At 35.1% G+C, this 16,172-nt stretch overlaps 1 protein-coding gene across 1 annotated transcript in view; it reads left to right on the forward strand.

Annotated features, from left to right (window-relative positions):
* LOC114645305 (mucin-5AC-like) overlaps window positions 1–16,172 on the forward strand; it is a 40,602-nt gene that overhangs the window by 17,633 nt on the left and 6,797 nt on the right. The window contains exons 9-17 of the mRNA XM_051922498.1: window positions 3,132–3,357; window positions 4,576–4,754; window positions 5,357–5,426; window positions 7,246–7,364; window positions 8,178–8,209; window positions 9,395–9,572; window positions 9,714–9,818; window positions 11,643–11,683; window positions 12,091–12,213. Of these exons, the coding sequence (XP_051778458.1) occupies window positions 3,132–3,357; window positions 4,576–4,754; window positions 5,357–5,426; window positions 7,246–7,364; window positions 8,178–8,209; window positions 9,395–9,572; window positions 9,714–9,818; window positions 11,643–11,683; window positions 12,091–12,213 (1,073 nt within the window). The remainder of the gene's footprint in view (window positions 1–3,131; window positions 3,358–4,575; window positions 4,755–5,356; window positions 5,427–7,245; window positions 7,365–8,177; window positions 8,210–9,394; window positions 9,573–9,713; window positions 9,819–11,642; window positions 11,684–12,090; window positions 12,214–16,172) is intronic.

Raw genomic sequence — 16,172 nt, forward strand, 5'->3', positions numbered from 1 at the left:
GAGTCCTTTAAAAGAACAGTAAATGAGGAGAGGAGGAGAGTGTAGAGTTACTCAGAGTTACCTGGAGCTCATGGATCTTCCTCTGGGTTGGTGACTTCGAAAATGTGCATGAAGAAGACAAATACATGAGTTTCCTGCCATTTCCTACAACATTCTCTCTATGATTCTGTTTGCTTCAAGCTGTTTATGTGTGAATCTTTAATATCAATGACAAAACATATAACAAATACATACAGCAAAAATATTTAAAATCTGTGTAAACTATGTAATGTGTAAACCTCTGGTCAGCAGGAGAAAAAAATACTAGTTTTTAAGACAAAACCAAAGCAGAGTGTCTGTATAATACCCAAGGCCTCCTCTTAGCCCAAAGCAAATTATTTTGTATTTATTATACAAATTCTGTCAACAAAAAATATATATCTTTACATAAGTTATATATTACTTAGTAATAATCTATTACAATAGAAGCATAATGTGTCAGCTTAATGCTATAAAATAATTACATACTGTGCATACATTCTGAAAGCTGCTTCAGTTTTAGTTCATGGTTGTAGGGAACCAAACTGAATTGTGGCAGCCTCAGACACAAGAATGGAACTTACCCAGGACAGAGACCCTATTCATTCATTGCAGGGCCCACTCATACACACACCCCATGGGGTCAGTTTGAAAATACCAGTTAAACTAACACACACATCTTTGGGAGGTGGGAGCAAACAAACAGAAGAAGCATGAAGAAACAAAAAGAAACAATGTGCACAACACTCAGAATGCTCAGGACACTTAACCCGTGAGGCAGCACCTCACCTCACATTTTTACATTCCACTTAAAAAAACACTGCTTTTCTTCAAAGGAATAGTTCAAAGAATAGTAGATTATGCTACTAGCTAGCTGGCCAAAATAAAAAATTAGGAATAATTAGGAAACAAATATGTATTTTATGAGTTATGCTTTTGTCAGCAAAAGTTCTAAAGTGACACCATAAAAGTACAGGTTAAAGGCAAAATCTAGACAGATTTTTTTTTCAATTCCTGCTGCACTGATTAAAACAAGTTAATATGAAAAAAGATGAATAAGGTGAAAATGACTAATTTGACATTTGAGATGATATCCAATTCAACACAATAAGTAGAGTATAGTACAGTGTCTTATGTAAAAGCAAAAATATGGTACTTATGTTTTGGCATGGAATGCCAAAAAGGCATTATGCTTGATTCATTTCATTTAAGTAATTGAAAACAAGCAAGGTTTTGCCCCAAGCGAAATTATTCTCAAAACTGACATTACATTTAGTACGTAATCACTGTATCAGAAAAAAGTTTGCCCAAAATGTATTTATACTGCAGTTCCTACAAAATGATAAGTCTTCAATATTGGTAATTTTTTCTACCCAATGACAAGACTATATTTCTAACAAGCAGTTGTCCATTACATTGCAATACTTGCAATAGGGATGATGGAATATTATTCAGTTTTGCCATTGGTTTATATAAAGGAACTTACAATGAGATTTATAAGCTTTTCTCAATCTGAAACACACACTCTAAAATTAAGGCAAGAGTAATGAAAAACAAGGAACACTTATGCACTCAAAACCATTATATTCAGATAGATACTGTACTTCAGTCTTCATGCAGACCTCTGACTTATTAAACTATATAATAATATAGTTTTAATTATTAGTTTTATTTTTGTTGTCTGTATTAGCCCATGATAAAACTAACTTTTTAGTATAGGAATATTAGAACATAAAGAACATTTATATGAATCAGTCCAGGAGAAGTGAAAAATGACAATGTCCTAAAATGGACGCTGTACAACTAAGTTATCCTCATATCTCTTCCAGATACCTTTTAAAAGCTTGTCAAGTTTTCCTTTTCAACAACATGTGTTAGTAGTTTGGTTCAGATTCCCAACCGCTTAGAGCTTCCAAACATATACAGTAAATATACTTCATCCATACTTAAGTTCCAAAGTTGTTCTTGAAAAAAATATCTGAAAGAATTCCACTGGATCATACTTATCAAATTTCAACCTTATGCAGCCCTCTCTGCTCAAGATTCTGAATTTCTCCATGGGTTTAATAAAGTTTATCTAACCTAATCTATTTTAATCTAATCTAATTTAAAAGATTTAATTCTCTAAGGCTGTTAGAAGATGATGTGTCCATTAGTCTACAGGTACACTTGGTTGCCTTTCTGTCTGTTTAGATTTAGCATATATTTGTTATAGTTCAATGATCAAAACAGCATAAAATATTCCAGTTGACATCTCACTAGTACATGCTGATTGTATGCAAATGTAAATCTCTAAATCCTCTTCAGAAGTTGCATCCTTTTGTACAGTTAATGTTACCTTTACCTACTGTACCCCCAATGCTTTGTACTTGTACTAGTAATAGTAGGAATAGTCACATGAACAGGGTCTACTTTACACCAAATATTTCAAATGTTTAACCCAGGGGTGGGCAGATTCAGTCCTGGAGGGCCGCAGTGGTTGCAGGTTTTTGTTCCAACCCAGTTGCTTAATCAAAAACCAATCCTTGTCAATTATTTAATTGCATGGCTTGCTAGTGCTTTAACTCTGCCATGTCAGGTCATTCTCATATCCTAGATTTATTTTCCTTTCTAAGGATATCATCCAAATGATTTGAAGTCTAAAACAGATGAGTAATTCTCAGTGCTTCACTTTTTTCTCTTCACTTTCCTTCCAAGTATTTAATTAAACCAAATAGTGCGTGATAAATACACACAGGTGTAAATGGAAACAAGCTAAATGGAGAAATGCTGGTCTCTTTTGTCATTTGCATGGCATTGCTAATTAGGAGCAATTAAAAACCAAGAATACAGCTGTTTAAGACTAAAATAAGCAATAAGGGTTAAAAATCTTAACGAGCGAGACAACTAAAGTGAAGCTGAAGTGTTACTTGAGCAATAAGGGCTTCTTATTAAGCAATTGGGTTGGAGCAAAAACCTGCAGCCACTGCGGCCCTCCCCTGGTTTAACCAGTTTAAGTGATTGTGTGGATATTTTTGTTTTCTCAGTACACAAGTCAAAGTAATACAAACATTTACTTCATGAATTTACTTCAGGTATGTCCAGTATTGAACATGAATGTTCTTGTTTTATAGGTACCTGCACTAACGACCAAAAGGATGACTGTCGTTTGCCAGATGGCACAATTTCGGCCTCCTGCACTGAAATGCCTCCATATTGGCTGACTTCAGATCAGAATAACACAGTGTGTGCACCAGAAACCAAACCAACAGTTCCACCCACTTCTACTACTACATCACCCTCTAAAACGACTGAAATTTCCAAGTGCATACCTCAACTCTGTGAGCTTATGAACAGCGAGTAAGGCATCCCTTAATTTTTTATTTGATATTTAATACTGTTTTCAAATCAAAGAGCAGAAATAAATGATTAGTAAAAAATGCATTTGAACATTCACTGAACACAAGAGATAAAATTATCTTCCTTTTCTTCCTAAAATTCTGAAAAAATCCAAAACTATCTTTTTAATTGATATCTGAAGGCTAAAACAAACCTGAAGCAACAGTAAACCCTGTCTTTCATTTTGAGGAGTCTCTGAAGGCTGCTTTGCTAGGCACAGTGATTAGTGGCATTACTTCTACAGATGTTTGAAGAAGCTCTAATTTGTCGATCATTGTTCTTCAAGGTTTATACATGAAACGTGTGTAGTCCATCCACACTAGTCGCCTCGACATCTTGGTATAGCACATACTATGCTCAGTTATGAAGTCAGTACAGAATATTACTGAAACACAACTCCTTTATGTAAAGGACATATACCTGTATACTGTAAGTTTGCCTTAGAAAGGCAAGCAATATTAAAGAGAGTATCATTAGCACATAAATAAACCATTATATTCAGAGACAGTCTTTTATCCTCAGGTCACTAATTTATTAAAGTCAATATTACTGACAATTACATGAACATAAATGATTGATAATATGTTGTATTTAATGTACTGTATGGTGTTGTGTGCATTGTCTGTTTTTGGTAATGCACTACTCTCATTAGGAAGACATAAAGGTAAGAATCTCATTTTGCTGTATATACATGACAATAAACTGGGACCTAAATGTGAACATAAGAGAAATAAGTTGAAACTGCCTAATTCCTTTCTTATTGGGAAACAGCACTTAAGCAAGGAAACCTATTTTAATACTGTATCGAAAGCACTAGCACATCCTTATAAAAGCTAAATGTGCTTAGCTAAAGTTATTTTGGTAGAACATTGACTCTAATGTAACAAAGTTTCAAATTTATTGTCACAGTTTACAGTGCTTTTGAATGTTGACACTACAATTGCTATAGTAAACTTTTAACAAGTTTAGGACACCCATTTCAACCTTAGGAATTTTATTTTATTATGAACAAACTTTGTAATGGAAATGTCAGAGCATTGGGATGATTGAATGAGATGTTATTTGTACAAGGCAAAAAAGAACAAAAAAGTGGATATCTAAAAAAACAACATTTCAGGTTAATATGTATCCAACTCTCAAAGGGTACAGGTGCAATTATGCTCTTGTTGTTCTCTACAGTGTATTTGCAGAATGTCACAAACTGCTGCCTCCTGATGCTTTCTACAATATGTGCAAAGCAGATGGATGCCAGGTCAATACAACTACACTAGAATGCAGCAACTTGCAGAACTATGCTTCAATGTGTGCAGAGCTGGGAGTCTGCATCAACTGGAGAAACTACACTGACGGAAAATGCTGTAAGTTCACCCACCTCTCAACTCCCCCATAGTAGAGGGAAAGTGATATTGTGGACAGTTATATGACATCATTTGCACTTTGCAATGTACTACGGTAATAATGAACATCAGTTTTAAACTACAGCATATGAAAAATTACAAGGACAAATGTACTGGTTTAATAAATTCCAAAATGAAATTGTAATATCCAACTACTCATTTTCAGAATCTGCTTCTGCTATTGCAGGTTTATAGAGAGCCTGAGATTATTCAAGCAGCACTAGCTGCAAGACAGGAGACAAATCCTGAATAGGGCAGTGATCTTCACATATGACAACCACATGCACATTCACTTCACTTCATACCAGGCCAATTTAGACTTTCCACATGTCTTTTGTGTGGGAGACTCAAACATGGCACACAACCACAAAAATAGCATACAAGGTTTATACACCTAGCAACTGGATGAAAACTGAATTCAGGTTCAAAAGCTAACCACAACAACAGCATATTATTTTAAATGCAATACAGTTGTCCCCATGCTACTAAAAACAGATGTGCATTATACATTTAGAAATTTATTTTCCACAATGGTCTTCTTAATCTTTCTTTTTTGACTATAGTGTTTCCTTGCCCCACAACAAAGGAATACAGAGCTTGTGGACCACCTTCAGAAGTCACCTGTAACCATAGGTAAGACAACTGAAAAAATTCTGATGAAGCGGTGACATTAAGGAAAAGTGCCCACAAGTCATTCCAATGTTAAAATAAGATACATGTTTATCAAAAGTTTTTAACACATTTATATCTGCAAAATGCATTTCCAACATAAAACACATTACATCTTGCCTGAAGAAGGGGCCTGAGTTGCCTCAAAAGCTTGCATATTGTAATCTTTTTAGTTAGCCAATAAAAGGTGTCATTTTGCTTGGCTTTTCTCTACAACATGAAACACATAAACAATGCTAATCAGATAGGACTTGTAGCACCAAAATTGATACTGACTCAGGATCTTAATAATTGAATTCAATGTGTTTTTATATAGTGTCTATACAAATTTATAAATACAAAAATATACCAGTAAAAAAAACTTTACAAATTGTGCATATATAAACATTGTCATAGACAACATGGATTGCTTGGATGGTTTCTGACCTGACTAGGAGGTTTTTATAAAAGAAGGATATAAGTGGCTGGGCAGTCCACCTGGGTTGGTTAGTTAGCACCTTTTCAGGTCGGGAGGCTATTATTACAGAAGGATAGAGGGAGACTGACTCCCAGAGCCATGTGTTTGCTCAGTATGCTGGTTAGCAGTATCCCTTGGGCATGGATGGGCTGCATGGGAATTGTTGTTTTGTTGGACTGCCTTGTTGGGGTCCTCAGTAGCCTCTAGGGGGAGCTGCTGGTGGCAGCCTTCCCTGTCAGGGAGTGAATCTGCCTAGCCCAGAAGTGTTTAAAGGTGGTCCTCTTGTTACTTCAGAAGCACTCTCAGGTTCAAGTTAAAAACAACTGCTCCACCTCCCCACTGGTGTGTCAGAGTTGATATGAGGTGGACTTACCAAGGATGAGTGGAAGGAGAGAAAAAGGGAAAGATTAAAGCATATTATGCTTTATTTTGCTGTACTGGACTGATTGAAAGAAGCCGACTGTCTTTAGTAATTGTGTCTGGTGTATGGGGCTCTGCTATGCCTTCTATTGGCCACAACACATAGATCAATTTATAATCATAAAATCATGCCAACATAAAGTCTAACTAACACTAATAATAAGGGTTGTTTTTACCTTTGCCTGGCTCTTCCTTCACCCCTGTGCATTATGATACTAGTCTAAAGGTACATTATTTTTAGAGAAGCAGTAATATGACATAAAATGCCATTAAAAGTTTAGTTCATATATTAATACAATATATATGCTTATTTCCATCTATAAAACTAGGGGGCTTAAAACTGCACTACGCGTCCGCCATTTCTCATTTCTATGTCTATGTGGATTTCACTTTCACCTAACAACAAATGTTTTCATTCTCGGGGATACGCCTCTTCATTGGGAAGAAACACTACTTTTCCATGATGGCAACATGAATTAGACAATCTACAAGTCTCCAACTTAAAGTTTAAATCCCAACAATATATTCTATCTCTTTTCGCTGTTCTGTTATTTCACCGATAAATAATTTTCGTTTGTTTGCACTAATGTGATCTTTACTATCATTTCTTTGAGACTTTTGAATTTTCGTATTTCCATTATCTCTAACCTGCTCTGCATGTGTATCGCGCCAACATTTTTGAATTCTTTACGACGTTCTACTTTGTCATCTACTCTTTGTCTTTTATTTCCAGTCCCGGGCGTGGTTAAATCTCTTGGCACAAAGCCTCGAGATTAGAAAGTATCTCTCTGAAAAAGTCACGTCTCATCCCAGGCTAAAAAGTCTCATCTTGTCCCAGGATTTTTTATTATAATAAAGAGACATCAACATGTTTCAGACTTTTGGTGTTTCTGATTTAATTTCTAGATATAATGAGGAATTTGTCACTAAAGATCACAAGGCGATAACCATAGCAGAAGGATGCTTCTGTCCTAATAAAACTACACTGTTCAATTCCCAGACTGATACTTGTGTTTCATCATGTGGTAAGTCTTTTTTTTGATATAGCACATTTTCTTAGTAATTCTTCTATTCTGAAATGTTGACTTTCTTTTGGGATTTGTGCTCATAGAAGAAAGATATAGTATCATGCAGTTCATAATAATAATAATAATAATTTTAAAAATATCTTTTCCCATATACAATATCAATGTATCCAAGCCCCAAAATATATCAACATTCTGGAAATAACACAAAAGTGAGATACCCCACTTTAACAGTCCCTGCATTTCTACTTGATATTGTGGCCTGTAACATTCCTTTTGCAGTGTGCATTAACATACAGACAGTATGCAACATGGTAAATTCTGTTGATTTAGAACTTCAAACAGGAGTTTAATGAGAACAGGCTTTTCAGCCAAATACAGCTAGTCAATTCCTATTGATTTATTGTCCCTAAAATGATATAGAGATGCAATTTGTAGGTCCCCAGGTACCGTTTACAACCAAACTATCAAGTATGTAGTTCTCTATGGAGTAGAAATAGTTCACGCCTAAAGTAGTGGTTGCACTTTTGAAATATCTTCATATCTCATATTCAGTGCAACTCAAGATTTGTTGACTAGAATTTATCAAAATATATGGAAGCCGGGATGAAATATTTGAGTACTGAGTAGCATGCTGAGGGCACATTTATCTTATATAGAGGCACAGGGATTTAAGATACTGAAAAAACATAAAAAGAAGCATTGCAAGTAGAGAAAGATGTCAAATCTTAACACTAACTGTCTTCAGATTGCTCTTTAGTAATACTGCTAAAGGAATTTATTTTAGACATTAACATCCTGTTTCTGTTTCAGATTGCATTGGTCCTGAAGGTGAACCAAAACAGGTAATACAGAACTTTTCCCTTGAGGCAAACATGTAAATACACCATGATTCACACTAGATTCACCAAGTCCTTGTCCTGTGTGAACATTTTAGTCTACGCTCAATGCTACTATGCAAAAAACAGACAGTTATGTCAACACAGTATTTGTTTTTTTCTTTAGAGTGTATGGAAAAGGATGGCAAATTAACTTCGGAATCTTGGGCACAGAAGACAACTAACTGCCTATTTAGCCCACATAAATTTTTCATTTTATTAGCTTTCTTTTTCATTCTGTCTTCTTTCCTGTACTCCTCCATGGCTGCTTATGTCAGCTCCCAGTAATTCTGGACTAATTTGTTTATTTCACGCAAACAAGCTAAATCTTACATTGAGGTCCAGGATAGGTGTTGGTGCCAGCAGGTTTATTGGTAGTCAATCACTATTTTTAAAGGAATATACTTTTTTGTGGCAACTTAATTGATTTACTATTTACCACAGCATACTCTTATCTGCTTCTTCTTTCCTTAACCAGTAGCTAATTAAAATTCATATACAATGGGAGCCATTTGCTAACCAGACAACTTGGTCCTATTTGCACCTACAGCTGTTCATCATGTAATATCTGCTTAATTAAAGTACTGAGACATACCAGTTTGCTACTAACTTTAAACATTTGTATAATGTTCTCAATAAAATATTGGAACTATTTGATGAGATAAAGTGAGAGCATTAGGATGTCATTAAGTTAAATAACATGTTTCATTAACAGCAAGCATGAGTTTTTAATTAGTAAATAGTTTAAAGTGTATCCCTGTAGCCATTCACTACTACAATTTATATTTACAGACTCAGGAAGCTCATATGGTACAGTAATACAATTGTCTTGTAAAAGATTTAAATTTTATTCAGTGTTGTTGTGTTTTGACCAAAGTTCTAAATGTATAGCAAATGTATAGCAAGAATAGTCAGCATGGGATTTAATAATTACAATTTTTTTGTTTGTTTTGAAAGGTAAATTATTGAGGCCTACAATAAACCTTTAGGTTTCATGAAGAATTAATTTTCATTGTATTCTCTTATTTCAGAACTCTTGATAACATTTACACATTTCAGTTTAAAATATCACATCTCAGTCTGCAGAAAGTTCGAAAATTCTGATTTCACCTCTGCACAAGAATCTTTCTTATCTTTCCTGTTTTCTTCCAGCCTAATGAAATATGGCAAAGTAATTGCCATCAGTGTGTCTGTGACAAAGAATCCATGAGCATTCAGTGCAAGCCTTTACAATGCCCTTTGCTGCCAGTGCCATCGTGTAATAAGGATGGTCAAGTTCTCGTCACTGAGCCAATGGTGAACAATTCCTGCTGCAATGTGTCTAAATGTGGTGAGTCGCATATTACAATAGGGATCAAAATAGTTTTAAAAATTCTGTTTAAAATTCTCAAAAAATACATATTTTTACAGCTTTAATAAATAAAGGGTTGCCCTGGAGCACTGTTTTTTATTTTTATTTTCCTCTCCACAGAATGCAATATAAACCTTTGCTCTCATGCTGTGAAAAGCTGTGAAGCTGGATACCAGCTGGTGGCCAGGACTCCCACTGATGGCTGCTGCCCTGTATATGACTGTGGTGAGACTGCAAGGCTTTCTCATTAGTACTTCAAAGCAGCAAGTGTGTCTCAGTAACTTCATTTAGATTCTGCTTCTCTTAGCATCTGACAGCTGCAAAACATTGGAAATATATCAGCTTGCAATTTAAAATAGGCAATAGTTAGTGCTCGCTGTTTGCTAACATTCTTCATGTTTTGAAGTTACTGAGGAATGTATTTATCACAGCTGTTATATCTATATGTCACCAGATATTATTCTATTCTGCTTAGAAAAATATTTGGTATCACTTTATCTGTTTGTTATAGAATGACAGAGTAAGATTTATGAGTTCTTATTAAGCCTATATAAATAAACCAATAGGTAGAGTAATCACAGAGCTGCTGGAAGATTTAGGTTTGATAACAATAAGAGAGAAACAATTTATGGAAGCATAAAATGATGGCAGATACAATAGTTTGGATGAATGCTCTTAGAGCAAAATTGTTCTGTTGAGTGGGAACACAGAGTAATAAGGAGGATAGAAAAGTAAGTGGAGTGAGGGATGAAACTTTCATATGAGCCAAAAGCAATAAGATACATCACACCATTATTATAAAATCACAATGGGGTCTGACGTTTAGATTCTCAGTGGAAACACCTGTGATTGTTCAGTGCCAGAGCAAACAAATGAAAATAGTGCATTGTTTAAGCATAGTTTCTGATAGTGACATTAATTATTTTCGGTATTACAACTTCTGGTATTCATTTTGGTTCTGGTGAATGGTTCTGGTGACTTCCATGGGCTAAACCTTGTCTGACAATTTTATCTCAACAATTTTCATTGTTTCACTGTATGCTTGACAGAAATAACATTGTGTTATTATGTGGTAGGTAATTGTGTGCATCAGTCAGGGATTTAATGTCCTATAAAATAAGTAGAAGGGAAATATCATCAGCTCTTATGATTTTTGTGTGGTTGTTCCACAAAATATAAATGCATAAATATATATATATATCCATCCATCCATTTTCCAACCCGCTGAATCCGAACACAGGGTCACGGGGGTCTGCTGGAGCCAATCCCAGCCAACACAGGACACAAGGCAGGAACCAATCCTGGGCAGGGTGCCAACCCACCGCAGTATATATATATATATTCACGGCATTCATAGTCTGTGTCACAATCTGATTGTATTGGTGGTTACCTACCAGGTAACGCTTGTGGTTGGCCAGCAATCTGCTAACATCCACCACGGTGCCCTCAGTTACCGTGGTGGATGTTAGCAGATTGCTGGCCAACCACAAGCGTTACCTGGTAGGTAACCACCCATACAATCAGATTGTGACACAGACTACGAATGCCGTGAATGTAATTACCCCGATCTACATGCTGTCAAATAAACTAACCACACGCCGTGGCGCAACGTTAGGGGCATCACCTCTGGCGCTGACGTCTGAGGTTCGATTCCCAAGAGGGAGTGCACTGGAGTGTGTACGCCTGATGAGCCCAGAATTAGGGCGAAACACGTGTCGCGTACTCTTTGCTTTTATTTGACAGTAAACTATTTCAACCATATATATATATATATATATATATATATATATATATATATATAAAATATTTAAATATGTACTGAAATTTGTGTAATAGTGCAACATTTGTCTCTTTTACTACTTTACCTTTGGAGTTATGTGCAAATAATGCCCATTTTTAGAAGCCTGAATTCCCCACGTTAGAGTGCATCATTTACCTGATGTCTCTAAAAATATTTTTTTGCAGAAAGGTGGCAAAACATAAACATAAAAAAAGTAAATAACAAACTTTTATGGCATTTCACAAATTACTTTCATGTTTTATTTCCAGTGCCCAAGAAAGTCTGTATCTTCAACAGCACTGAGTATCAGGTAATGATATTTTACTCTTCAAAAATACATTTTAAATATACGTAATGCCTTCTGCCATACATATATGTTTATTTATAAAACAAAATGTTCAATAAAATCAGATACACCTCCAAAACAGTTAACAAAATGAATTAGTTTTATTCAAGTAGAGTTGTTCACTGACATTTTCCTTTTGTGACTCACATTTCCCTTTTCATTTAATTTAAGAACGTTTTTCTGTATACATAGCTTGAATGGCTGAAGTTTATCTTTATCTGGAAGCATTCTTATTTTAAAATCTTCAGCTATTTGGACCTGCATTCCACTTTGAAGGACACAAGATGAGGGGACTTGTTGCATAGATCTGTGTGGTTGCATTAGAACTGTGCCAGTTTAATATCTTTGTCTTTGTTTTTCCTTCTTGACAGCCAGGAACTACAGTACCTTCATCTATCTGTGAAGAATGCAAGTGCAGCTCAGAGATTGATCCAAACACCAAACTCTTCAAGATTGACTGTGAAACAAAGAAGTGTGACAAGAACTGCCATGCTGTAAGTGAACCTCACATACACAAGCAAGAAAGACTGATTTTTAAAATATCCTTAACATTAGTTTGAACTTGTTCAATTAAATGTTTAGTTAGAAGGGAATAAAACAAGTTTTGTAGACTTAAGACTCCTCTTTAATCAATAGCTATTTAAGATGAGCTAACCCAGCAAGTTAGTTAGCCATTAGATAATTGTGTATAGCCACATATCTTCAGGAAAGTGTGTTTTATTTCTGATCAGGTCTTTTTTTGTGAAATTTGTCCATCCCAAAAACAGGCATGTTACATTAAAAGGGCATCTTTAAACTGGTATGGTATGTGTGTGTGTGTGTGTGTGTGTGTGTGTGTGTGTGTGTGTGTGTAAGAGAGAGAGAGAGAGAGAGAGAGAGAGAGAGCAAGAGAGTTTCTTTTCTGGATTTCTGGAATAGACTGATGTTCTGCCCATGCTATATGCACAAGCTTCCTTCAAAGCTATGGAAAAATGTAATTTAAACAATAGGTGGATGAATAATTGCAATTTGCTGCTGCACATTCCCACATCTGAAAGAATATTTAGAAAACTGTTATAATGAAATAGTAAAAAGATAAAAAAATAAATAATATTTATTATTTATGTACTAAGATTATGATCTGTGCCATAATTAAAAATATTGTCATTCTGGTTGCAGTTAATCATCATTCCTTTCTTAGTTTGCAGTGTCCAGAAAAGCTAGTTCTTTCTTTTGTATCAGGCAGAAGTGACTCTTGTAATCACAGGGGTGTGGAAATTGCTCAAAAGTCACTTCAAAATAAGGTGCCAAGGATTATAAATAATTATAAATAACAGTAAGATACAGTATGTGAATGTATAACTCCAGTTCATAACCCACTAATCTACCTTACAAGTAAATTTGGAGCCAGTTTTAAATTTTTTCTCCTATAAATTCTAAAGATAAATTAAATTAGTATGGTCTACATAGTAGCAGTATGTAAACATCATTTACCTAAACATTTTAAAATAGAAATTAAAGACCTGCTGTTTTAGTATAATATACCCTTGTTACATGGGCTGCTTAGGACTACTTTTTAACATTGATTTTATAAGTGGAATTATTTTTGATGACTGTAACCTGGTCTTTTCCATTCTTTTTTCGCGTGCTGATAACTGACTTCAGTGCTATTTTGATCACTATATCCCCTTTGGAACTGATGTGTCATGGCCAATGGTAAACCGATTGTTAGACCATTTTGGTACTCTGAAAAACAGTTGATGGTTGACTGTATAGTAATGCACTAAAGAGTACCTGAAGTGGGGTTTTGGGACTTGTTGACCTACTCTAAGGCAGATGGAATCTGGGGACTATAATTTGTTATTTCAGAAAGTAGTGAGAAGTCAAGCAAAATGACACGTTTTATTCGCTAACTAAAAAGATTACAATATGCAAGCTTTCGAGGCAACTCAGGCTCCTTCTTCAGGCAAGATGTAATCAATCTTGCCTGAAGAAGGAGCCTGAGTTGCCTCGAAAGCTTGCATATTGTAATCTTTTTAGAGAAAAGCCAAGCAAAATAACACCTTTTATTGGCTAACTAAAAAGATTACAATATGCAGGCTTTCGAGGCAACTCAGGCCCCTTCTTCAGGCAAGATGTAATAAAAATAAAAGGTGTCATTTTGCTTGACTTCTCAGTATATTTGTAATGGCTAACATGGTACAACACCCTAGTACTTCATTACAGAAACTAATTAATGAACGTGAGCATATTTCAGTATTTCTGTGTACATATTGTATGTTGTTTTTGTGTTTGGTTTGGTATATATATATATATATATATATATATATATATATATATATATATATATATATATATATATATATATATATATATTATAAAAAGAAATCCTGTCCCCTGTCCTGATAGTCTATGATACGTGATCTTTCTCGGAAGATAATTTAAAGACCCGCGAGACAAAAGAGACCTGCCACGGTGCGTCTCATGGGAACATAGAACGAAAGTCTTGCAAGACACACCCTACTTACAAGCAATATCAAAAAAAACAAATCAGTAGTGTAAAGACAGTCATGCAGCACACACAGCTCCAGGGCTCTCAGTGCATATAAAGTGTATAAGGTTAATACGGTAGAAATGAATAGGGCAGAAATGAAATGAGTAGGGTAGGAATGAAATGTCAACGATTAAATGAAGAAGAAAGAAAAGCACGGAGAAAAGAGACTCAAATGCGTTGGACAGAAAAAAGAGCAAAAAAGAATAATCGAGGTGCAAATTCAGAAAATAAGGAAAGTAATTATCAGCCCGGAACAAGTGGAATTGAAAAAAAAGCACGTCCAATCCGGCTCAGAATTAAATGACAGTGAGTAAAAGACAAAGTAGAATCTTCATAGAGATGTTTACAAACGTTGGTGCTAAACACATGCAGAGCAGGTTAGAGACTATGAAACAGGGAAATTAGAAAGGCTCAAAAAAAAAAAAAAAAGTTGGCGCTATACACACGTGGAGAAAGTTAAAGGATATGAAAGTAGGAAAATTAGAAAATATAAAAAAGTAAAGATCACAGTAGCGCAAACAAACAAACTGCCTCATTTAACTATGCACCAGTCTAACTTTGGTTTTGCACAATAATTACTACACTATTGCACCGTAACACTTAATTCTACTTTATTCACATAATTTTACTTATTTATTATGTTCTACTATACTGTTATCTTTCGATCTATGACTTTTTGTTAATCTAACTGATATTCTTCTAACTCTGCACAGTTTTTGATAAGCGGATCGGGATGCATTTCACTGCGTGTTGTCCCGTATAACTAACTATGCATGTGACAAATAAAGAATCTTGAGAATTTCAAAAACGGAGTTTACTGCACATGCATTTATTGGTTACTTTGTTAATGTATATATATTCATCTGTCTGCCTATTTAAAAACCTAAATTTACCCCAGGAGTCAAAAACGTTCTGTCTAGCCCTGGTAACCCCATGTACTTTTGGAACTGTGAGAGGAAAATAGCACAACTTTACAGACAGGAGTCCAATGCAGAACTCTACTTACTTTGTTACTTTGTAAAAAAAAAATTATTAACTGCTGATGATGTAGATCGTTTTGTCTGTGCTGAAATTCCAAACAGAGAAACCTATCCTGACCTCATTAAAAAGATTGAGCATATTGGGACTCGCAAGATTACAAATATTGTTTTTACAGACGTTCTGAAATAAAAGTGAAACTAATGAAATAGCAACAATTCAAAGAAAAAACAATCTTAAAGTGTGTAGCCGGAAAACCAAATACGGGGGTTGGCGAGCGAAGCGAGCAGGGGGCGAAGCCCCCTAGTATATATATATATATATATATATATATATATATATATATATATATATATATATATATATATATATATACTGTATATTTGTAATGGGCACCAGGGTGGTGTCATGTTTAATACAGTTCCCCTACTTCACTAGACTCCTGAGTTTGATTCCCATGTATGGTTGTTGCTTGTGTGGAGCTGACCTGATCTCCCCTTATCTTAATGTTTTTTACTCCATGTACTCTGGTTTTCCTCACACATCTTTTAAGACATAATGTGTCAGACATAATGTGTCAGGCTAAGTGCTAACTCTTAACTTGCTCAGTGTGAACTGTTATAAGTGTGCACACAAGTGCAATGGAAAGGCCCCCTGTCCAGGGCTGTTTCCAGGGAGAATAGGCTCTGAATAAATGGTTGGTTGAATGCATATCTATAGTGTCCTATAGTACTTAGCATAGGAAGTGTGTTTTATAATATAATTGAAAATGTAAGTTTAATGTAATTTATTATTTTGTAACAAACTGTTTTAAAGTCCACAAAAATTGAAGCATTTGAGACATGCAGAAATGCAGTTCATAACAAAGGGCTCTCTACATAACTTATTAGCGTAGCTAAAAGCCTGTCCATTTATATACATTTTTGTAACCGTGCAGTCTTT

This window comes from Erpetoichthys calabaricus, chromosome 2 (assembly GCF_900747795.2).
Source record: "Erpetoichthys calabaricus chromosome 2, fErpCal1.3, whole genome shotgun sequence".
NCBI lineage: Eukaryota > Metazoa > Chordata > Cladistia > Polypteriformes > Polypteridae > Erpetoichthys > Erpetoichthys calabaricus.